Raw genomic sequence first — 24,673 nt, forward strand, 5'->3', positions numbered from 1 at the left:
ATTTAGAAAATACACATTAAGAGCCTACCTGTAGATTTTGGTAAATTTTTAAGAAAATCCTTTCTGTCTTCTTCATGTAAGATATTGTAAACACTTGTGTTAACCAGGTCCTCTTGCTTATATTGCAGGTATTGTGTGACATTTTCTGACACAAATACAATGTTTCCGTCTCGATTCACCACAAATAGGAAACCATCCAATGCCTAAAATAGGATATGTTAATACAGGCTGTTATGGACTGAATTGTATCCTCCTCCCTCTAATTCTTAAATTGAAACTCTAACCATCAATGTCACTGTATTCGGAAACAAGACCTTCAAGGAGGTAATTAAAGATAAATGAGGTCATAATGGTGGGGACCCTAATCCAATATGACTGGTATCCTATAAGGGGAGAGAAAGACACCAGGAATGTGCACGCAGAGAAAAGGGCCATGGGAAAACACAGTGACAAGCCAAGGAGAATCCAATCCTGCTGACACCTTGATCCTAGACTTCCAGCCTCCAACACTGTAGGAAATAAATTTATTTGGTTTAACCTAACCAAGTCTGTGGCATTTTGTTATGGTAGTATCAGCAAACAGCAGCCATAGTAGTAAGCAGAATGTGTAAAAACTACTGCTGACTTAATTACTGCAAACAACTATAAGCCACCATTACTACTAACATTAGCACCATTACTACAGGCGTTATTGGGGGAAAAAAAAAAGAAGAAGAAGAAGAATTGGGGGTGGGGGAGTGTATACATAAATATGTTCAGCATGAAATCTGAATTAATGTCTAACCTAATTTTTAAAGAATTATATCTTCAAAGGAGCTTTTAAAAATGAGAAAAGCATCCTTAGCTCTTCCCATTTTTCCATTTGATGCCAAGTCAAGCTACAGAAACTGCTATACTATTCCTTAATGAGAATTTACAAAGAGGAATTTCAAAACTGATCAACTAAAAGTAGTTGGAACAAACTACCTGAAACAAAAAGAAGTTGACAAGTTAACCTTATGAAGGGCTTCAGCCCCTAAACAAATACAATGCACATTTTTAAGTCTTAACAATTCCTCAAGAATATAAAACCATAGCGTGCCATGTGATCAATCATGCAAAAATTCACCAAAAATGTCTGAGCTGAAACATACAGTCATCATACCCCAGTATCTGTGTAAGATTGGTTCCAAGACCTCCCAAAGATAGCAAAATCCGAGGATGCCCAAGTCTCTGATATAAAATGGTGTATTTGCCTATAGCCTATGCATATATTCCAATATACTTTAAATCATCTCTAGATTACTTATAATACCTAATACAATGTAAATGCTATATAAATAGTCATTACACTGAGGGTTTTTTTTTATTGTTTTAACATTATTTTTTATTTCTTCCCCAGCCTCCAAATCTGTGGTGCAAAACCCATGGATATGAAGGGCCATTTGTGCCCAAATATCTCTGTGAAATTATAGGTTACCTTTCCTTTCCTGCTTGCTTATATTTTTATGTTTGTATATGTGTGGTTTCTCAGTTTGCAACTATATTTTTACTAGGGGGCAAGGCTTCCTGAATTATGTGTATTGTAAATATAAGAGCATTTTACCATCATATTCAGAATACTGAACTGTCTCAAAGAAAAAAATGCTTTCTTTTTGTTCTCATTTCCTAACCAAAATTTCATCGATTTTTTATAGCTTTATAATAAACCAAAGGGCAACACAGCTTACTGGACAGTTAAAATCTTTATACTTGCCTGAAGTAAAAGCGGTCCTAAGGAGTCTTTATCAATAACTCCCTGCCCTGTAGAAGATACATCGGCTTTTTGAACATCATCATCATTGGAAATAGTTTTTCCTGAAAAGACAGAAGGCGGTATAACAAGTAACCCACTATCGGTTATAGATTAAATCACCTTCGAATAGTCCCCAGAAGAGACATAAAAATACACATGCACATGCCCATACATACATACAAAACATTTCCTCATAAGAGAATGATGCTACAATATTATAACATCAAAACTAAACTTCATAGTTACCCAGGAAGCCAGAAGATACCTAAATCGTTTCACTACTAAATGTACTATCCCACAGCTTCCTGAAAAGGAACTACCAAATAACAGGGAATTGTCTGTTAACCATTTCTAAAGAGCATAGCTGGAGGCCCAGCGCGGTGGCTCATGCCTGTAATCCCAGAACTCTGGGAGGCTGAGGCGGGTGGATCACCTGAGGTCAGGAGTTTTCAGACCAGCGTGGCCAACATGGCGAAACCCTGTCTCTACTAAAAATACAAAACTTAGCTGGGCATGGTGACAGGTGCCTGTAATCCTAGCTACTCGGGAGGCTGAGGCAGGAGAATCTCTTGAACCTGGGAGGTGGAGGTTGTGGTGAGCTGAGATTGCACCACTGCACTCCAGCCCGAGCGACAAAGCGAGACACCGTCTCAAAATAAATAAATACATAAATAACAAAAAGCACAGCTGGTCAACACATTTGTCTATTCCCATACTTGCTAGCCTCCATCAGTTGCAGTCTCTATCCAAACAAAGGAGCAAAAAGGCAAATATAGCAACAAGTTCCTTCTAAAACAGGGGTCCCCGACCCCCACACAAGTATCAGTCCGTGGCCTGTTAGGAATGGGGCTGCACAGCAGCAGGTGAGCAGTGGGCAAGTGAGCAAAGTTTCATCTATATTAACAACAGCCCCTCCCCATCGCTCACATTACCACCTGAGTTCTACATCCTGTCAGCTCAGAAGCAGCATTAGATTCTCACAGGTGTGCAAATCCTAATGTGAACTCCACATGCGAGGAATCTAGGTTGTGTGCTCCTTATGATTCTCTAATGCCTTATGATCTGTCAGCTTCTCCCATTACCCCCAAATGGACCCATCTAGCTGCAGGAAAACAAGGTCAGGGCTCCCACTGATTTCTATATTATGGTGAGTTGTATAATTATTTCATTATATGTTACAATGTAATCATAATAGAAATAAAGTGCACCACAAATGTAATGTGCTTGAATCATCCTGAAACCATCCCCTCTACCAGGTCCATGGAAAAACTGGCTTCCACAAAACCAGTCCCTGGTGCCAAAAAGGCTGGGAACCACCACTGTTCAAAAAGACATGAGTGTTTTTATTACCTTGCTCTTTTATTTGACGTATCTGTCTTACTGTTTCCTTTAAAATCGTGCATTTATCTGGTTTGACATTGAAATTGTCAATATCACTAAGATTGGCAGATATCAGCTCAGCCAATTCTTCAATATATTTACTTTCCTGCTCCCGTCTCCGCTTTTCACCACTGCAGGTAAGACTAAGGGAAAAGGGGTAGAAAGGGGGGAAAGGAGACATAATATACATATCACAAAAGAGCTGTTAGCAGAATCAGCCCCTATACAACACTACTACACTATTACTTTCTTTTTTTTTTTTTTTCCTCGAGACAGAGTTTTGCTCTTGTTGCCCAGGCTGGAGTACAATAGTGTGACTTTGGCTCAATGCAACCTCCGCCTCCCAGATTCAGGCAATTCTTCTGTCTCAGCCTCCCTAGTAGCTGGGATTACAGGCATGCGCCACCACACCTGGCTAATTTTTGCATTTTTAGTTGAGACAAGGTTTCACCATGTTGGTCAGGCTGGACTTGAACTCCTGACCTCAGGTGATCCACCCGCCCTGGTCTCCCAAAGTGCTGGGATTACAGGCATGAGCCACCACACCTGGCCTATTATTTTCATATGTAAACAAACTAAACTCAGCCAATATAAACTATCAAAAATGCTGTCTTGGAGAATTAGTACAACATAATAGAGATTCTTGTAAACCTAAATTCAGTTCCATCTTTGTTAGCTAGGTGGCCTTGGGCAGAGTTAGCCTCAGTTACTTCATCTAGAAAATATGAATAAATCATCTTTACTTCTTAGAGATAATAAAACAACTAACAAATAAGAACAAAAACAGTGGTAGCTACTTATTAATGATGAAGTTTTCTTCATTGTAGATTGATATTTTTCAACTATCACATTAAACCTCAATTTACACTGACTTTGGCAAATACTTTAAAAGCTATAGTGTTGTATAGATTACATTATTTTGTTTCTAATTTTTAAGCTTCTCATTTCACTTGGTAAAAAAAGGATGCAACCTCACAAACGACAAAATATCAACTTATAACCCATTCTTAAAAGATAGCAAAGATTCTTACTTATAACTGTCAGGCCTCTGAGCCTAAGCCTGCACATATACATCCAGATGGTCTGAAGCAACTGAAGATCCACAAAAGAAGTGAAAATAGCCTTAACTGATGACATTCTACCACTGTGATTTGTTTCTGCCCCACCCTACCTTGATCAATGTACTTTGTAATCTCCCCCACCCTTAATAAGGTTCTTTGTAATTCTCCCCACCCTTGAGAATGTACTTTGTGAGATCTACCCCCTGCCCGCAAAACATTGCTCCTAACTCACTGCCTATCCCAAAACCTATAAGAACTAATGATAATCCCACCCACCCTTTGCTGACTCTCTTTTCAGACTCAGCCCACCTGCACCCAGGTGAAATAAACAGCCTTGTTGCTCACACACAGTCTGTTTGGTGGTCTCTTCACATGGACACGCATGACATAACCTTGGTCATCTATTCGTAACTCCTACCCCGCCTTCCATTCAGAAATTCTTATAGTACCGCAAATTGTTAATATTCTACCTTCTAATTGAATCAGCAATAAAAAAAAACTTCTATTACATCAAAAAGATGTCCATCTCATCAGTAACACTCTATTTACCACGAAGTGAAACCACCAAAAAATCTAACCAGAGAATGTAAATGACAAGAAGCTAAAATGTTATCCTTAAACAAAGGCGGAGGGAGGGAAACAAGTGTGGTAAAGCACCAGGAAATAAGTCACCTACCCTTGTCCTGGAGTATCACATGGCAATTTGCGTTTTCGTGAATCAGTGGCCAGTGGATCCAAGTTTTCTCCTAATCCACTCATCTTGAAGATACATCAGCAACTAAGACAGAATAATTAGAAATAAGTAGATTAAAAAATATACATGACTCTATGAAGGTGTTATATGACTGAATGACTGCATCTTCTAATTCAGAACTTCTTTCTCTAAACAGATAATTCTCAATATTCTTTTTCATAAATGACTATACTGAAAACAACCTCAGATTTCATATTCTAATATGAATTATGCAGAATGTATGTACAACTCCAAGACAGAAATGTTCCTCAAGTCCTACTAAAAATGTGTATCTTGCAGGGCGCAGTAGCTCATGCCTGTAGTCCCAGCACTTTGGGAGGTCGAGGCAGGTGGATCACCTGAGGTCAGGAGTTTGAGAACAGCCTGACCAACATGGTGAAACCCTGTCTGGCCAACATGGTGAAACCCCATCTCTACTAAAAATAATAATTTAGCCGGCCATGGTGTCGGGTGCCTATAATCCTAGTTATTTGGGAGGCTGAGGCAGGAGAATCACTTGAACCAGGAGGTGGACGTTGCAGTGAGCCGAGATGGCACCACTGCACTCCAGCCTGGGCGACAAGAGCTAGACTCTGCCTCAAAAAAAAAAAAAAAAAAAAAAAATTGACTGATGGAAAAATAGTATGCTTTGGTTAAAATTTCATTGATGAAGAAGATAAATGTAGAGTACTTCTTGTTGAGAAAGATGAGCAGGTTTTAATACTCAGTAACAATTTAAGACATCTACTAAGCCCTCATTTGCTAAGAATTTTATCTGTACTAAACTCTTGTTTTTAAAACAAGATGATCACTGTTGTAAAGAATTACATGTCAACCAACGAAGCTCAACGATTCTAAACTATTTTTTATATATTAAAATGCATCTTGCATTCCAACTAAACTCTGAGACATATGCTGGAGGACACAGATTTCCACTAGGTGGCAGAATGCTACCAGGAAGGAAGACAGATTTATACAAATAAAAAAAATTCACTCAAGACGCTGATCAAACTTCAAATGTGTAGCTTTAAAAAAAAATCAAAAGCAAAAAAAAAAAACAAAAAAATCAAAATTAAAAAAATCACTGATCATAATATAAATCAGAAAATCTAGATTGCAACATTGTCTTTACAGATGCACTAAATATGTATTAAATTACCGAGAAAATTCATTCTATAACTTTGATTGTAAAATGCAAATGCTAAAAAGCTGAGATGATTTAAGTATTTGTTTTTTCCCCATGACAAGTTTAAATGAAGGACAGAAAAAGACTTAAAATAACCTTTAGTGGCTCACTATTATGAGCCACTACTAGTGACTCACTATTATTAGTAGTGACTCACTATTATTAGTAGTGGCACAGTCAGATCACACAATCTCAGGGGTACTGTATTTTCAAACGTGTCAATGTCACAAAAGACAGTCTGTAAACAGTCCAGATTTTAAGGGAAGCTATAAGAAAATGACAACTAAACGCAATATTTGATCCTAGACTGAATCCTGTGCTGGAGGTAAGAAAATGCTATAAAGAATATTATTGGATCAACTGACAAAATTGGAATATGGACAATAGACATAAAAGTGTGTTGTCAATATTAATACACTTAAGTTGATAAATGAACTATGGTTATTTAAGAGACCAATATTCTTAGTATAATATTTGGGGTAAGAGACTATTACATACGCAAATTATCCTCAGATGGTTAAGAAAAATTGCATATATAATGAGTGAGTGAATAAACCTGTGAACGGGGACAGGCAGGGCAAGGATGAGGAAGGGAGTTGACACTAGGTGAATCCTGACGGGGGGGTAGGGGAGAGATAACTTAGAAACTCTTTGTACTATTTTCTTGCAACCTTGCTTTAAGTTTAAAATTATCCTCAAATAAAAGAGTTTTAAACTTAAAGGTATGTTCAGTTTTGATTTTCCAATTTCCATATTTAAAAAGAGTAGCTCAAGTAATCCCAGTGCTTTGGGAGGCTCAGGCAGTTTGAGTTTGAGGCACTTCAGTTTGACACCAATCTGTGCAACACAGTAACACCCTGTCTCCACAAAATTTTTTTAAAAATAAGCCAGGCATCATCGTGCACACCTATAGCATTAACTACTTAGGAGTAAAACAAGAAGACTGCTTGAGCCCAGGAGTTTGAGGCTGCAGTGAGTTATGATCACGCCAATGCACTCCTCTGTCTCTTAAAAACAATAATAATAATAAATTAAATAATTAAAAAGAGCCAGGCACAGTGGCTCACGCCTGTAATCCCACCACTTTAGGAGGCCGAGGAGGGTGAATCACAAGGTCAGGAGTTCGAGACAAGCCTGGCCAATATGGTGAAACTCTGCCTCTACTAAAAATACAAAAATTAGCTGGTGGCATGCGCCTATAGTCTCAGCTACTTGGGAGGCTGAGGCAGGAGAATCGCATGAACCCGGGAGGCAGAGGTTGCAGTGAGCTGAGATCTCGCCACTGCACTCCAGCCTGGGTAACAGAGTGCGACCCCATCTCAAAAAATAAATAAATAAATAAATAATAAATAAAAATAAAATAAAAAGAATAGTGATTCCATTCCTTAAGTACAAAAATAGAATAATTCTTGCTGTGTCTCTATAATTGGTTTGATATTTGTTTCATTCAAAGGTTATTTTTAAATTGAATGGCAAACTATTCATTGAGTAATAACTTTTTTTTTTTTTTTTTTTTAAAGACAGGGTCTTACTGTGTCGCCCAGGCTGAAGTGCAGTGGCACAATCTCAGCTCAATGTAACCTCAGCTTCCCAGGCTCAAGCAATCCTCCTGCCTCAGTATCCCAAGTAGCTGAGACAACAGGTGAGCACCACCATGCCTAGCTAATTTTTGTATTTTTTGGAGAGACAGGGTCTCACCATGTTGCCCAGGCTGGTCTCGAACTCCTGGGTTCAAGTTATCTGCCTGCCTCAGCCTCCCAAAGTGCTGGGATTACAGGCATGACCCACCACACCCAGCCTACATTTATTTATTTTAAATATGTAATTTATTCCACATTCTAGATATTATTTCCTTACTTTGGCTTTTGTTTATAAGCTGAATCCCTGAAACAAATGGAGAAACTATTCCATGGATAACAGCACTTCTTTAATTTGAAAGATAAAATTTTGCCTATATTCTCAATATTATTTCCTTTATTTGTTATTAAATATAAGATGAATACTCAGTAAGGAGTAAGGGGCCTACCACATAATAGGTGGTCAATACATGTCTTGAATAAATATTGAATAAATATAAAAGCAACATTCAACCTACTAAATCATAGTTTAGAAATTTCCTTTATTCTGATCTATAACAATCATTCAATGCAATCCTACTGCATTAAACTTTTTAAATGTTTACTTCTACAGTTGATATAGTGTTATAATAAATTCTGACAGCATAAATTAAATCAATAGAAAAACTAAGCCATGACAATCTCTTTATATGCAAAAAAATTAATAAGCACAAATATCAGTTTAAACCAGAAATGCAGATCATTTGTGTTAAGTCAGTGTTTATGTGCATATAATAAAACCTAAATATGTCTACCTATGTCCATAGACACATGCAGCTTTTTCTCTTGATCTCACAAAACAAGCTACACTGTACACATAAGCCTGTGCAATCTTCCTGCTACCAAACTTACTCCTTCAGAGTCCAACCTAATTATCCAAAAAGGTACTAAGGGAAGGCCAGGCGTGGTGCCTCATGCGTGTAATCCCAGCACTTTGGGAGGCCAAGGTGGGCGGATCACCTGAGGTCAGGAGTTCGAGACCAGACTGACCAACGTGGAGAAACTCCATCTCTACTAAAAATACAAAATTAGCCGGGCGTGGTGGTGCATGTCTGTAATTCCAGCTACTCAGGAGGCTGAGACAGGAGAATTGCTTGAACTTGGGAGATGGAGGTTGTAGTAAGCCAAGATTGGGCCATTGGCACTCCAGCCTAGGCAGCAAGAGTGAATTCTGTCTCAAAAAAAAAAAACAAACAAAAAAAAAACACTAAGGCAAAATAATAACTTAAGTTTACCCAAACGTGAAGGTATAATTATTTAAGATATAAAATATTTCTATCTTATTTTTTGTTTTGTTTTGCTTTTGAGACAAGAGTCTCACTCTGTCGCTCAGGCTGGAGTGCAGTGGCACGATCTCAGTTCACTGCAACCTCCGCCTCCCGGGTTCAAATGATTCTCTTGCCTCAGCCTCCCGAGTAGCTGGAATTATAGAGGTGTGTGCCACCATGCCTGGCTAATTTTTGTATTTTCAACAGAGACAGGGTTTCACCGTGTTGGCCAGGCTGGTCTCGAACTCCTGACCTCAACTGATCTGCCCGCGTCAGCCTCCCAAAGCGCTGCAATTACAGGCATGAGCCACCATGTCCAGTCTCTATCTTGGTTTTTTAGGAACAGGTTGGATAGATTTGCAGTTCTTAATTAGACATGGACAAACCTTAGGTACATTTACTGTACAATTGTATAAGACACCACAATGTCTAAGAGTAAATGACAAATTGTTTTATAACAAAAAGCCAAGTAGAGCAAACATCTCCTGAATTTCATTAAAGAAAATGTTCAATATGAGAAATAAAAAAGCATTTCTGGTCCCCAAAATAATAATTTCAATATATACAATAATATAATTCCTGAGCACAAATGACTATGACAAACCCTTCAGGTACAGTTTTCTATTTGGTATTAATCTTAGCTATAAACAAAAAATAAAAAATGGCATTTGTTTTAGTTGCCACGCCTGTTGTCTCCTTCTCACTGGGAGGATATGTTATTTTGATAGATTACTCATTTTAAGATATAAAAGGTAAATGCCTAGCACAGACACACTAGATCTAGATCACTTTCAGTCAACAGCCAAGAATGAAGATGAGAGAGGGGAATAAGGCATGTACCAAGACCATGAAGTTCTTAACCGGTAAGAAACATGGATCAATAAACTGCCTGAGACTAGCTTACATTTTTACATCTTAAATTACAACCCATCTAGTTTGGAGAATATATGTAGTGGATAAAATCCATCTTCAAAGGGGAAATAATATAGCACAACAGTCTCACAATAAGTTTGATTGTAAGAACAGTCTAGGCCAGGCGCGGTGCCTCACGCCTGTAATCCCACCACTTTGGGAGGCCAAGCAGGGTGGATCACCTGAGGTCAGGAGTTCAAGACCAGCCTGGCCAACATCGTGAAACCCCATCTCTACTAAAAGTACAAAATTAGCTGGGCGTGGTGACACATGCCTGTAATCCCAGCTACTTGGGGGGCTGAGGCAGGAGGATTGCTTGAACCCAGGAGGTGGAGGTTGCAGTGAGCCGAGATTGTGCCATTGTACTCCAGCCTGGGCAACAAGAATGAAACTCCTTCCAAAAAAAAAAAAACCTGCATTTAAGCAATATATTCTATGCAATTACTTTTTTTGGGCGGGGGGGTGGCGCGGGTGGAATGCAGTGGCACAATCTCGGCTCACTGCAACCTCCACCTCCCAGGTTCAAGCAATTCTCCTGCCTCAGCCTCCCGAGTAGCTGGGACTACAGGCGCCTGCCACCACCCTGGCCTAGTTTTTGTATTTTTAGTAGAGATGGGGTTTCACCATACTGGTCAGGCGGGTCTCAAACTCCTGACCTCAAGTGATCCACCCGCCTCGGCCTCCCAAAGAGTTGGGATTACAGGCGTGAGCCACCACATCTGGTCACAATTACTTTAATGTAGAATAGTAACAGTTAGAATATCTTTCAATGCTATCAAAATCTAATGCTATTTGTATATTATATGGAAAAGTCCAAAGTACATCCATAATAAGATTTAAAATGAACAAGTATCTTAAAACAACTGGATAGAATGTTCCCTAGAAATACTATAGGCCTTTCTACACGTAACATTCAAGCTATGGAACATGTTGAAGCTTAGACATCAACGGCATATATAATAAATTGCTAGAAAATGAACTTTCATGGAATAACTAATTAAAGCTAAAAAGCAGCAAAGAATTATACCTGCTAGCTCAAAAACCATGAAAATTTTGGTATATGGCTTAGTAGCACTAATCAGCTTTCCTTTTGGTTATTTGGGATTAAGACAGGAGGGGAAAAGTTTGATTATACACAGCAAATTAGCCAAATGGACAAGGATACAGGAAATACTCCCTGTCCAAAAGGAAAAGATATCAATCAACACTACCAGTGTTCATTAGGCAAGCAAGAAGTCATTTTGGGGGACCTAAAAAAAGCTATACTGTGCCAAAAGAGCAGATGGGTTATCCAGTAAATCTAAATTGACATAGAGACCAACTAAAATATTTTACTTTTCCTAAATTAATAAGGGAGAAATAAGGAGATAATTTTGTGGTAGTACAATGCTAGGCATCTCACATATACTGGGTAATTTATTTACCATGACCCTCCAAAGTATGTATTACTATAATAGTCCCATTTTACAGATAGGGAAATGGCTAAATAACTTTCCACTAGATCACACACAGATTCTGGATGGCAGAGCTGGAACTACAATATTTTTTCAGACTTCATAACCAACAAAATATGTATCAAATGTTTCTTGGGCATTTTATTCTCCCCCACCCCAAAACAAGCCATTTATACCATTGAATCACACTATAGCCAACCAGTTAGCCAGAAAATTTCTCAGCTTATCAGTAAGAACACCGAGAGGTTATGACAGCCATAGTTTAGGGGCATGCAGTATTAGGGACAGAGGCAAGGAGTTGCTCAAGCTCAGCAGATACTAATGCTCCCCTCGAGCACCTTACCTAACCATTACCCTCCAATGTCACTAAACTGCCCTTCGTGGTGGTCTAATATTACCCATAACCCTTGCTTCCACTTGAGATGGTCAATGGCTCACACAGCAAAAGGAAAATTTGAGATCAACAAGTACAAACTATACTCTAAAATGGTCACTCAAGTATTGTTATTCTTTGGTTTGCTATGATTAAATGGTGGAGCTACTTGACTATCCCAGCAGCAATTTAATTTATCCGTCAGGCTTGTTTCCCTAACTTACACAAGGTATGATTTAAATACACTAATTAGAGAGAGGTTTGCTGTATTTCTTGAGAATCACAGTAAGTTATGGAAATTTTTTCAAACAGCTATGGATCTGAACTGTTTTATTAAAAACTGCTTCAAGCACTATGCAAAAGCAGAGACTGCTCAGGTCAATCAGAAAAAACAAGTTCTTGGGAAGAATGAGACAGTCATACATAAAAGTTCTACTCAAAACTGAAATTCCAAATTCTCAAATTCCTAATCAGACAACTTAGAAAATAACCACTACTAGTTAACACAAGGGCTTAATCTTACAAGGTTTTTTCTCTACCCTAAAACTATCAAAAAGTCTCTTAATCTTCTTTCTTTCAATCCGTCATTCATACCCTTCCTAATAAAATAAGAGGAGCTCCAAGAGAACTGGTACCATGGAGAAAAGACTGAAGACAAATATAACGTGTGTGTAAAGGACAGGGGAAGGCAGGGAAGAGAAAAGTTCATAAACGTGGAACTGTTATGTAAAAGCTTCCTCCTCAAGTGGATGACTCTTCCAGTTAGTATCTCCTACCTTTGTTTCCTTTCAATGCTGGTAAGGAAGTTAAGAGCTGTGAGGAGAGAAGCAGGAGGGGAAAGAAAAGAAAATTTTTTTTAATTTTTTTTTTTTTTTAAGACATTGTCTTGCTCTGTCGCCCAGGCTAGAGTGCAGTGGCGCAATCTCAGCTCACTGCAACCTCCGCCTCCCAGGTTCAAGCGATTCTCCTGCCTCAGCCTCCCAAGTAGCTAGGATTATAGATACCCACCACCGTGCCCAGCTAATTTTTGTATTTTTAGTAGAGACAGGGTTTCACCATCTTGGAAAGGCTGGTCTCGAACTCCTGACCTCATGATCCACCGGCCTCAGCCTCCCAAAGTGCTGGGATTACAGGCGTGAGCCACCACGCCTGGCCTACTTGTTTATTTTTCTTTTGCTTCCTCATCCTCTGTTAGAGAGAGAGAAATTTTTTATATCCTTTTGTTTTGTGGCTGATAATTTGCTATTATGTTTTGTAGGATAAAGTATAACACAATCCTTTTTTTTTTTTTTTTCAATTTAATTCCATTTCAGCTCAAACATTTTGCATGCCCAGAATCATTTTAGCCCCGGAAAACAGAGATAAATGTCACTACCAATTACTAGAACTCTCAGGCTAGCAGAACAGGAAAACAGAAAAACAATTAAATTTGATAAGTGTTAAAAAAAAAAACAAAAAAAAAAAAGGAAGGAATCGTTTGAACACAATGAATAGCAAAGCTAGGAGCCTACAGTTTTTAGAAACAAAACATATACGTGGTATCTACAAGAAACTACCTTGGTGGAGATATATACAAGAAAATAGTACAACCTCAGTTCTTGGTAATTTCTTCTCCACTATCTTTCCTTTATAATGCCAGCATATTGGGTGAAGGGCTAGCAAGAAACAATAAAGTAAAACATCCTATTTTTACCATATAAATTGAACAGAAAAGCATCTGAATGTAAATTATTTTATGCACAAGGTTCCATTCTCTCTTCCTTCTTGCACATTTGTGTTCCAGTTTAAACTTGATGAAGTTGAATTCAAACATAAACTCCCCAGAGACTAGAGTGCTAGAACTGGACATACCAATTAGCCAACTCAGGTGTCAGTTGCAACTGGAAGCTTGCTGCCAAGAGACTTCTCAACCTCTACATGAGCAACAGAGTTGAAGTTCACAGATACACACTGTACAGAGGGAGTTAAGGAAGCCAATTCCATCTAAATCCAAATCAAGTTACCCTCTCCTGACAGCATACTAACTAGCTGGGTAACTCTTGTTTTAAAGGTTACATTGACTTCTACAATTTAATACACTGAATCTATCTCATATATAAGAACAGACTTAAGTCTGAGCTTCATAAACCTGAATTTGGCTTCAGTTTAAACAACCTGTTACCAGTCATACTTCTTCCTCATCAATCACCACCAGCAACCCCAAAATGATCTTTATACTAAAAGTTTTTAATAAAGTTGACTGAAACACTTCCTTTATTTTTAACCTTAAGTCACTAATTTTTTGTTTAATCTTTCCCACATCGCTTTTCCATCTAGAATATTCCTGCCCTTCAAGATTAATTTGTCGTCTCTGGTAAAACCATCCCCAACTCTCCCAATTAAACAAAGTTTTCCCTTCTTTATCCTAAGCATTTTCCATACTTTTACTACAACATTTTACATATTACACTATTTCTGTCTCTGCTTCCTACCTTGTAAGCTCTCAACCATTGTATAAACTTGTATGTAACTCTATTTTATTACAAACTTTTTTTTTTTTTACTACCACCATTCCTCTTCTCTTTTCCAACTCCAGTTCTCCTTTGCTTTCCCATCAGCTGTACTTTTGACCAACTCCACATCTTCTTAAAATACAGAGAAGGTTCTCCTTTTACAGAGGTAAAAAGAAATAATTTGGCTGGGTGTGGTGGCTCACACTTGTAATCCCAACACTTTGGGAGGCCAAGATGAGAGGACAGCTTGAACCCGGGACTTCAAGACCAGCCTGGGCAAAGTGGCAAAACCCCATCTCTACAAAAAATACAAAACACTTAGCCGAGCGTGGTGACGCACACCTGTAGCCGCAGCTACTCAGGAGGCTGAGGTGGGGTTATCACCTGAGCCCAGGAGGCAGAGGTTACAGTGAGCCAAAGATCGCACCACTGCACTCCAGCCTGGGCAAAGGGAGTGAGACCCTGGTCTTGAGGGGCAGAAGGAGTGGGGCTTTTTTATTTTGTTTTGTTTTGGAGATGGAGTCTCATCACTCTGTCGCCCAGGCTGGAGTGCAGTGGTGCAATCTCGGCTCACTAAAACTTCCGCCTCCCAGATTCAAGCGATTCTCCTGCCTCAGCCTCCCAAGTAGCCGGGATTACAGGCAGCCGCCACCATACCCACCTCATTTCTGTATTATTAATACAGACGGGGTTTTGCCATGTTGGCCAGGCTAGTCTCGAACTCCTGACCTCGGGTGACCCACCCACCCCAGCCTCCCAAAGTCCTGGGATTACAGGCATGAGCCCAGCCGAGGAGGAGATTTTTAAAACCCCAGTATTGTGTACCACTTTTTACCTCTGGGGTTTGTAGTTTAATTTTCCTTTGACAGACATAAATATCTCTACATCAAAAGTAGTACTTATACCTAAGTTTGTCCCTGTGGCATATAATGAAAATATAAACAGCAGAGGAAGAAAGAGATAAATAAAAACCAAGAATTTTAGCCATGCTAAGGTAAGTGAGAAAGAACTGGATAAAGAAGAGTGGTGAGGAGGGAGAGTGGGTATGTGCACAGAGCAGAAATGAAATCTGATATAAATTAAATTAATAAGCAATAAAGATGTAAAGGAGAGATGATCACAGCACGTGCCCCATTCCCTTCTAATCTATTCTTTCCATCTACCTCACAGAAGAAAAGACAGTATTGAGAAATAAATGTTAAAGCTTAAGAGATGACAACATTAGCCACCTGGTAACCAAACAGCTGAGAGCAGCAAGGATGGTAAATAAGTGTACCATGGCACACTAAGTAAACAATGAAGACGGGGAATGGTAACCATGGTCAAATGCAAGACAGATAAATATTCCTAAACCAGAGTGCCTGTAGAGTAAAAAACAAAATAACAAACTTCCCCCTATAGTACTAAAGTTAGCCCTGTCCAGCAATATCAAAAATAGAGCCTACAATGAGTCTGCTCACCTGCAACACTGTTGTTACAAAAATTAACATTGTAGAAATAAATGTAAAGCTAATAAAAGACTTTTGGGTTGATTTTTCAAAGAAAAGATATTGAAGGTAGAACACAGAGAGATGTCCTTCTTATAAAGCAAAGAGGTTGGAGCAGATCTGTAACTCTAGCAACACGACACGGCAAGTCTGACTCACAAGACTTCCTGAATAGGTCATCATCTGTACTGCTGCTTAGTCTGTGGCTCAGTCCTTTTTTTCCTGACCTCACAGCTTATTACTCTTCAACAATTATTAAATAACTTTAAATTCAAAAGAATCCTTTTTAAAAAATGTTTCCAGGCCAGTTTCAGTAGCTCACACCTGTAATCCCAGCACTGTGGGAGGCTGGGGCAAGAGGATTGCTTGAGCCCAGCAGTTTGAGACCAGCCTGGGCAACATAGTGAGATTCTGTCTCTGCAAAAAACACAAAAATTAGCTGGGCATGGCAGCATGTGCCTGTGGTCCCAGCTATTTAGGAAGCTCAGGTAAGAGGATCACTTGAGCCCAGGAGGTCAAGTCTGCAGTGAACCATGATCACTGCACTCTAGCCTGGGGGACAGAGCAAGACCCTGTCTCAAAATAGTAACAATAATAATAGTTTCCATATCCCTAGAAGTTATGTGTCTGATAACAGAATTTGTCTTTTCAAATAAATCTCTAAAGCCATTATTCATCTGATGACAACAATACAAATAATGAATAAGAAAACATATATCAAAAAGTTAAAAAATAAAAAAAGCTTTCAACATTATTTGCTTTCTGGAGGGTGGGGTAGCACTGGTAAAAAGGTTAAAAGGTATCAGAACTGAAACTCAATAAAACCCTTGACCCTCTCCATTCCTCTCCAAAAAGTAGCTACCATCTTATGTGGAGCTACACATTTATACCATTAGGTCAAGATTGCTTCAGGGAAAAAATCTGCAGTAAGCAAAAATATGAAATACTGAAAAGAGGAGGAGAAGTACATCATTCAATTTAAAATACAACATTAAAAAATAAAAATAAAAAATAAAACACAACATAGCTTGGTTTTTTCTTTGTTGCTATTCAAATGTTAGTTTCATGATCCATAACTTTTTTTTTTTTGAGACGGAGTCTCACTCTGTCACCCAGGCTGGAATGCAGTGGCACAATCTCGGCTCACCGCAATCTCTGCCTCCCGAGTTCAAGGAATTCCCCTGCCTCAGCCTCCTGAGTAGCTGGGACTACAGGTGTGCACCACCACGACCGGCTAATTTTTTTGTATTTTAGTAGAGATGGAGTTTCACCATGTTGGCCAGGATGGTCTCAAACTCCTGACCTCGTGACATGATCCAAAACTTTAAAGAACTTTTTTTCTGTACTTCACAAAACCTGCTTATCCATGTCTAGTAAATGAAGCTGGAGTTACCTCATTACTATTAGAGAATATCTGAGGCAAGAAAATTTTATTACGAACTTCTGTAAAATCATCCATACACCTAAACTGGTTAAAACCAAAATCTACTTCACCAACTATCTTAAGAGTGGTCACTGTTTAACATATCAGGTGTCATCCACATAGAAAAAGGAAATAGTATCCCCTATGCTAAGTGCTTGGGGTAGACGAATTGTTGATCAAAACAGGAATTTTTTTGCCTTCAAGGAGCTGATGACTCAGTGTGAGGAATTAACAAACTAGTAAGTACATCATCAGAAATTGTATTATATGCTACAAAACATCTTTATTTAAAATTAATGGCCGATTTGTGATTCAGAAACAGAAACAACTGAGTACCAGACATATCCTATAATGTTATACAGCTGTTCAAAGTCCTAAATCTCTATAGTAGATATGTTTGTTACTAATAAAAGAAGTAGATGCAGGTTAACAACTAAATGCTCCTGAAATTGGCCAAACTTCAGATTGGTCAGCTCAGACCTCCTCCATATTTAAGCAGCACAGAATAGAGGCAGCTGTAGCAGGAACTGGGTGTGCTACAAGACACCAAATACAACAAGGTGAAAGGTTTAAGTCAAATGCTTCTAGAGTTCCAACCAAATTCACTAGATTTCAAGCCTTTTGATCTCAGGATTCCTTTACCTCTTAAAAACTGGAAACCTGTAATAACTTCTGCTATGTGGGTTATGTCAGTATTCACCATATTAGAAATTAAAACTTAGAAATATTTGAAACATACACTTTTTTTTTTTTTTTTTTTTTTTTTTTTTTTTGGAGACAGGGTCTCAGCTCTGTCACCCAGGCTGGAGTGCAATGGTGTGATCATGGCTCACTGTAGCCTCGACCTGCTGGGCTGAAGTGATCCTGCCACCTCAGCCTCCCAAGTAGCTGGAACCACACGCATGTGCCACCATGCCCAGCTGATTTTTTTATTTTTAGTATAGACCAGGTCTTGCTATGTTTCCCAGGCTGGTCTCCAGCTCCTAGGCTCAAGCAATTATCCCGCCTCGGCCTCCCAAAGTGTTGGAATTACAGGCATGAGCCACCACGCCGGACTCATTCACATTTTTTGTTTGTTTTGTTTTGTTTTTTGAGATGGAGTTTTGCTCTTGTCACCCAGGCTGGGCTGGAGTGCAATGCTGCAATCTTGACTCACTGCAACCTACACCTCCCCAGTTCAAGCGATTCTCTCCTGCCCCAGCCTCCCAAGTAGTTGGGATTACAGGTGCCCACCACCACGCCTGGCTAATTTTTTTATTTTCGGTAGAGACGGGGTTTCACCATGTTGGCCAGGCTAGTCTCAAACTCCTAACTTCAGGTGATATACCTGCCTGGCCTCCCAAAGTGCTGGGATTGCAGGCATGAGCCACTATACCTGGCCCTCATTCACTTTTTAAAACCCATCATATATTAACAAAAATAACAATTTTTGCAAAAAACAAAATTTCTGAAACAATGAGAATTATAAAATAATAAAAAAAATTGCAAATAATTACCTGACTTAATAGAAAACAGTTATTTACTTCTGCATTCAATCTGGCGCAATGTTATCTTGATTTAAGGATATAAAGAAAATCTGGCCTCACAAAGACATGTACTTGTAAAAGGAAGGACTATTTTAATAGCCTTTTATAAATAATTATGGATATTTCTTGATATTACACTAAAACAAGTGGTAATTTCTTAAAGGTGAGTTTTATAGAAGAGAAAAAAAATTTTTTCCTTTACCCTATCTGAGTTCCTAGTTGGATCAGACCCCTTAACAAAAGACAAATTAACAAGAGAAAATCAGAAATATAATAAATATACCTCATGTATCCATGAGAGATACCCAGAGAAATGAGTAAATCTTTTCATTTCTAAGAGGTGGCTTAGAATTCAGACTTAAATACCATCTTCAATGGAAACAAAGAAGGGCACGGGGGCTGGGGAGCAATAGTTATGGAGAAGCAACCAAGAAAAGCATGGTAAACAACAGTAAGGCTTGTTATACAGATTTAAGTCTATGCCTTCTCCATTAATAAGTTTCTAGTGATTGAGTCATCCTTTTCCTGGTAATGAGGAAGACACCCTTACAAGGGAGATTTCCTTTACAGATATAAATTTTCCCTTACAAAAGGGTAACTTCTACTCTGTTTTCAGAACTTCTCCTGTGTCTGCTTCTCAAAATAATCCTTACACCAAACAGGCATATTTTAGGGTGGTATATTCTAGTCTCCTACAGTTGCAAAGTGCAATCTGAAACCATATAAATGGATTTTCATGCTGTCTCATTAAAATGCATTGGATCTAACTTGCACTCTGAACAGATCTTTAACCCATGCATCACTGTATGATCAAACACTGGGTCATTTAGATAATACTGGTTCACTGAGTTAAAGTAGATCTTTCAAATGCTGGTACATTTCATTACACAATTTTTTTTAACCCACATTCATTAATGTCACCACCCATTTCATCAGGAAAGTAATAAAGGGCTGTCATGCTCATGGTGGCCGATTCAAGTTTACTTACTTACAATTTCACTTGAAGCTCAAATTTTATCACTGTCAACCAATACAGTCAGATGTTTTCCCTGTAGTGATAGGTTCACCTCACTCAATTTCAAGACAGTCTCCAAATAACCAAGACTCAGTAGCCATGGTTTGTCAGTCATCCAAGTAAAAATGGTGTTCCATGAAAAAAGTGGATACCTCAGTTCACAATGCAAACTGCACAAGTGCTTTTCCTGGAGACAGCCATCATACTTTGGCAGGCAGAAGTCTTTGTGCACATTTTCCATTCTCATCACACAGAACATTAAAACGACAGTACTTAAGGGTACAGTGAAAGGTACTTAAGGTAAAAAGTGAATGAGGGCCAGGTGTAGTGTTGCTGCTTCATCATGGACAATCCTCAGGGGAAAACTGATTTTTTTTTTCTTTATGAGCTCATGGCAGTGAAGAATGCAATGTCTACCTAAGAGCGGAGTCTGGCGCCACTGCCTTAATTCATGGTAAGGTGTCAGCAATTTTATGCATCACCGCATTTCCACCATCAGTGCAAACACCAACAGGATGAAAATAGCAAATAACACATTAGCATTATTATGAGAACAGTCTTAACCATGTAGACCCCTTAAAAGGTTCTCAGAGACTACCGGGGTCCACACACCACACGTTGAGAGCCACTATATTAGATTAAGGTTGGGGCTGAGAGCCTGAAACTGGGTCTGGCTTCTCCAAGATACTGCACGTTCATGTAATAAATGTTTTAGGGCCAGGAGCAGTGGCTCATGCCTGTAATCCCAATACTTTGGGAGGCTAAGGTAGGAGGGTCACTTGCCAGAAGTTCAAGACCAGCCTGGGCAATGTGGCAGGACACTGTCTCTACAAAATACAAAAAAATTAGTCAGGGGTGGTGGTAAGTAAATAAAGCAAGTAAGCAGATAAGTAAATAAACAGATGCTTTAGTATCTACTATCTGTAGGCCTATGTAAACAAGCCATATTGTGAGATCAAAAGAACATGGAGACTTCCTGATAACAAAGAGAAATGCTGCTATCAATCAACACCACCTTATCCCATTGCTCCAAATATAATAATGACAGATAAAATACGAATTTTGTATTAACTTCAAAAGACACAGTTATGCTCAAACATGACAAATATATTTGTGGACTATGACAGAGGGGAAACATAAAGCAATAAATTAATAACTCCATGAACCCAACTGAGCTCCAGGACAAGAAACAAGCAAAGGCAGTCAGGAAATGAAATCATGCACAAGATAAGAAAACCAAAAGCAAGGCTCACAGGTAAAACGAAAAAATCTCATAGGTAGAAACCAAATAAAAAACTCATGAAAGGACAGTGAAAAAAGGTATTATCAATAGCTAAAGTTATTTCAAACTGCCACAGGCAGTTGTAGAGGAAATAAAAGGTACTCTAAATAAATAAAAGGTAATATATATATAATATATATGTGTGTCATACACACACACACAAACAAAACCTAAGTAATGCATATCACTGACATTGCAATAATACCTCAGAATTAGAATCCTAGATCTAGACTGAAAGCATGGTGAAAATGTATGAAGGCAACAAAAACAGAGGTATAGGTGGCAGGGGGACATACAGAAAAGAACACCAAAATTAAGGGAGAAAAATTAATTTCCCACTCAGCATATAAACCATAAACTAAAATTCTAAAGTGTATTTAAAAAGTGAACTAATGGGCCAGGCGTGGTGGCTCACGCCTGTAATCCCAGCACTTTGGGAGGCCGAGGCGGGCAGATCACGAGGTCACGAGATCGAGACCATCCTGGCCAACATGGTGAAACTCCATCTCTACTAAAAATACAAAGATTAGCCAGGCATGGTGGCATGCGCCTATAGTTCCAGCTACTCAGGAGGCTGAGGGCAGGAGAATCGCTTGAACCTTGGAGGTGAAGGTTGCAGTGAGCCAAGATCTCACCACTGCACTCCAGCCTGAGTGACAGAGTGAGACCCCATCTCAAAAAAATAAATAAAAATAAAAAATAACTGAACTAAGGAATAGTCAAGAAATTCATCAATATCAAAAGATGAATTCAATGCTTAATAAAAATCTTAAAATTAGTTTAAAATAAATGTTTATGATCCTTAATGAGATAAAGAATTGGCCAGGCACAGTGGCTCAAGCCTACACTGCCAGCACTTTGGAAAGCTGAGGCGGGAGGCTCACTTGAGCCCAGGAGTTTGAGACCAGCCTGGGCAACATAGCAAGCCCCCATCTCGATTTTTAAAATAATAATTGAAAGCCATTAAAAATGATAAAAAGAAACAGAAGAATAAATGGATGTTAAAAGAACTATAAGCTTTCATGAATTATAAATAATTTGAAAAGACAGTATCATCAATTATCCACGGCCAAACTCTAGACAGACATGGGACACTTGTCTGAAACCAAGAATCAATAGACAAGGTTAATTCCTAAACTGGACACACAAACATACATCATCAGTGAACAAGAAAACAACGGATCCAACTCAAATGAAGCATAGTGAAGAGGGGAAAAGAATACAGACTTAACAGCTGATTTGAGCCCAGCATGATCTTACCAAATTTACATCTCTGAACCTCAATTTCATCTTCTCTAAAATGGACATCCATCACCTTTACAAAGTTGTTGAGAGGATTAAAAACCATAGGTAAAACAAAACCTCAGTGATGTCTGGCAAATGGTAGGCTCTCGAAAAATGGCTCCCTCAAGAGCCGTACGATTTACAGACAGAATGAAGGTAATTAAGAAAAACAGAATTTGGCCTCTAAACTACAAACAGGTCTATAACCTAGTTTACAATCAAAAGATATTTGTGTTTTCTAATCCTTATATTACTGATACAGACAGGAGACAGGGAAATATTGGGTAGAAGAAGGCGGTTCCCTGGCAAAGGCCCCACTCAAGCCTGAAAACCCATGACCCTAAATGAGAACAAGCATTCCTGTTTTCACGCCTAAAAGTTGCCTTTTGACCCACCATGCCCCCATATCCTGTACCCATATAAACCCCAAGCCCCCAGCTCCACAAGGAGACAAACAGAAGAGCAGAAGAATGGCAGAATGGCACAGCAGAGAAAGACAGAAGAGAAGGAACATCTGAACACCAAGAGGAGTTCGGCTGAGAACGGTCAGAGAGGAGATGGGCCGGCCGGGCGCGGTGGCTCACGCTTGTAATCCCAGCACTATGGGAGGCTGAGGCGGGCGGATCACGAGGTCAGGAGATCGAGACCACAGTGAAACCCTGTCTCTACTAAAAATACAAAAAAATTAGCCGGGCGTGGTGGCGGGCGCCTGTAGTCCCAGCTACTCGGAGAGGCTGAGGCAGGAGAATGGCGTGAACCCGGGAGGAGGAGCTTGCAGTGAGCCGAGATCGGGCCACTGCACTCCAGCCTGGGTGATAGAGCAAGACTCCGTCTCAAAAAAAAAAAAAAGAGAGGAGATGGGCCACTGGATGGCCAAATTCCAGGGGAAGATCATTTTCCCACTCCATCCCCTTTCCAGCTCCTCATCCATCCAACTGACAGCCAACTCCATCACTCAATAAAATCCCCGCATTCACCATCCTCAAGTCTGTGTGTGACCTGATTCTTCCTGGATGCTGGACAAGGACCTGAATACAAAGAAGGCTCTGAGCTGTTTAACACTTAAGCCGTCCATGGTTGGCAAAGCAAAAGGGGCATACTGTAACACATGCCTGCTTGGGCTTCGGGAGTTGCAGACTCCCACCCCTGGACACTCCCATGAGAACAGAGCCCAGGGGCACTCGCCCCAGATCCCGCACCTGCCTGCATGCATGCTCCTCCTCCCAAAAGGGGTTTGAGAGCATGGAACAGATGAGCCACAGGCCTGTTGCACGTCCTGTGAGGGGTGTCAGGGAACTCTTCCGTTTAATTAGCTGAATAAATTAAGCAAATTGTCTAAATCTTGGTGCCTACAAGAGAATTTAAGAGCTGTCTCTTGAGAAATACTAAAATTCTCAAAGATGCTAAGATCTTCAAATGAAGTTTTGGTAGTGGTCTTGAATTGTTCTTATGTCAGGCACTTAAAATGTTTTCTAAAAACCTCTCTGATATCATACATTTCTCCGTCAAAAGAATTTGTAGAAACCGAACTCTTATTAGGAAAGGCATTTGGGTTACAAGTGACTAAGGATTACTTCTTCCTTGAAAAATCATGTTAACGTTCATAACTTACCGCTCTGTAATTTTTTTAATGTAAAGACACTGGCAATTTAGCCTAAAAAAAATCCCTTCACTATTCATCACTCTTAATAAGATGGCTTCCTTTCCAACTGCCAAAAGGAAAATGGAAAGAAACTCAGGCTTCTCATATTTCAAATAAAATTAAGAGAGAGCTATTTAAGTATGGAAACACCAACAGTTTAGATGGTACCTTCACACCACAAACTAGACTTATCAAAAACCTAAGTAAAAATTCTCATACACAAAAATAAATTTCAACTTTCTTCTCAGCGCCTAGGAATCAAAGCCTTAAACTACTGAATCATGTCTGGAAATGAAAAGACAGTAGGATTACAGCTGTGCATGGCCAATTTATCTTCTGAAGTCAAAGCATTTCTCCTGTTACCTTGCAGCAAGTCAACGTGATCTGCATATCAATATATTAAAAGGTCACAGTATCTGAAACCTATACCAACCACAAAAGGTGTTATTTTAATTAATAAGTTAGCAACATTATGAGCTTTACAGTTTTATTCTATAATTCTTTTTGAATTATCACAATTTAAAGAAAAATTTTAAAGGCTAAGAACCCAGACTAACAATTAATGCCATTCCAATTCTATTTATGTCACCCTCCAGTAAAATAGCCCTATAAATAGCTTGGCAAAGAGAATAGCAATATACCAATAGTTGGTTTAGAAAAAAGTTAATTTCTACAATTTAGTCTTCTACAATAGGACAAAATTTTATGCTAACGAAATTAAAAAGGGCCAAATCAAACAACACTATATAACAAAAGGGCTATCTG

The 24,673-nt window shown here is 39.1% G+C and overlaps 1 protein-coding gene across 8 annotated transcripts in view; it reads right to left on the reverse strand.

Annotated features, from left to right (window-relative positions):
• Positions 1-24,673, reverse strand: part of NCOA3 (nuclear receptor coactivator 3) — a 148,979-nt gene that overhangs the window by 29,225 nt on the left and 95,081 nt on the right. For all 8 annotated transcript variants that reach the window (XM_030825249.1, XM_030825248.1, XM_030825247.1 and 5 more), the window contains exons 3-6: positions 4,892-4,993; positions 3,125-3,297; positions 1,736-1,836; positions 29-203 (exon numbers count right to left, since the gene is read on the reverse strand). In XM_030825249.1, coding sequence (XP_030681109.1) covers positions 29-203; positions 1,736-1,836; positions 3,125-3,297; positions 4,892-4,974 — 532 coding nt within the window. In that variant the 5' untranslated portion in view covers positions 4,975-4,993. The remainder of the gene's footprint in view (positions 1-28; positions 204-1,735; positions 1,837-3,124; positions 3,298-4,891; positions 4,994-24,673) is intronic.

Source organism: Nomascus leucogenys, chromosome 13 (genome assembly GCF_006542625.1).
Source record: "Nomascus leucogenys isolate Asia chromosome 13, Asia_NLE_v1, whole genome shotgun sequence".
NCBI lineage: Eukaryota > Metazoa > Chordata > Mammalia > Primates > Hylobatidae > Nomascus > Nomascus leucogenys.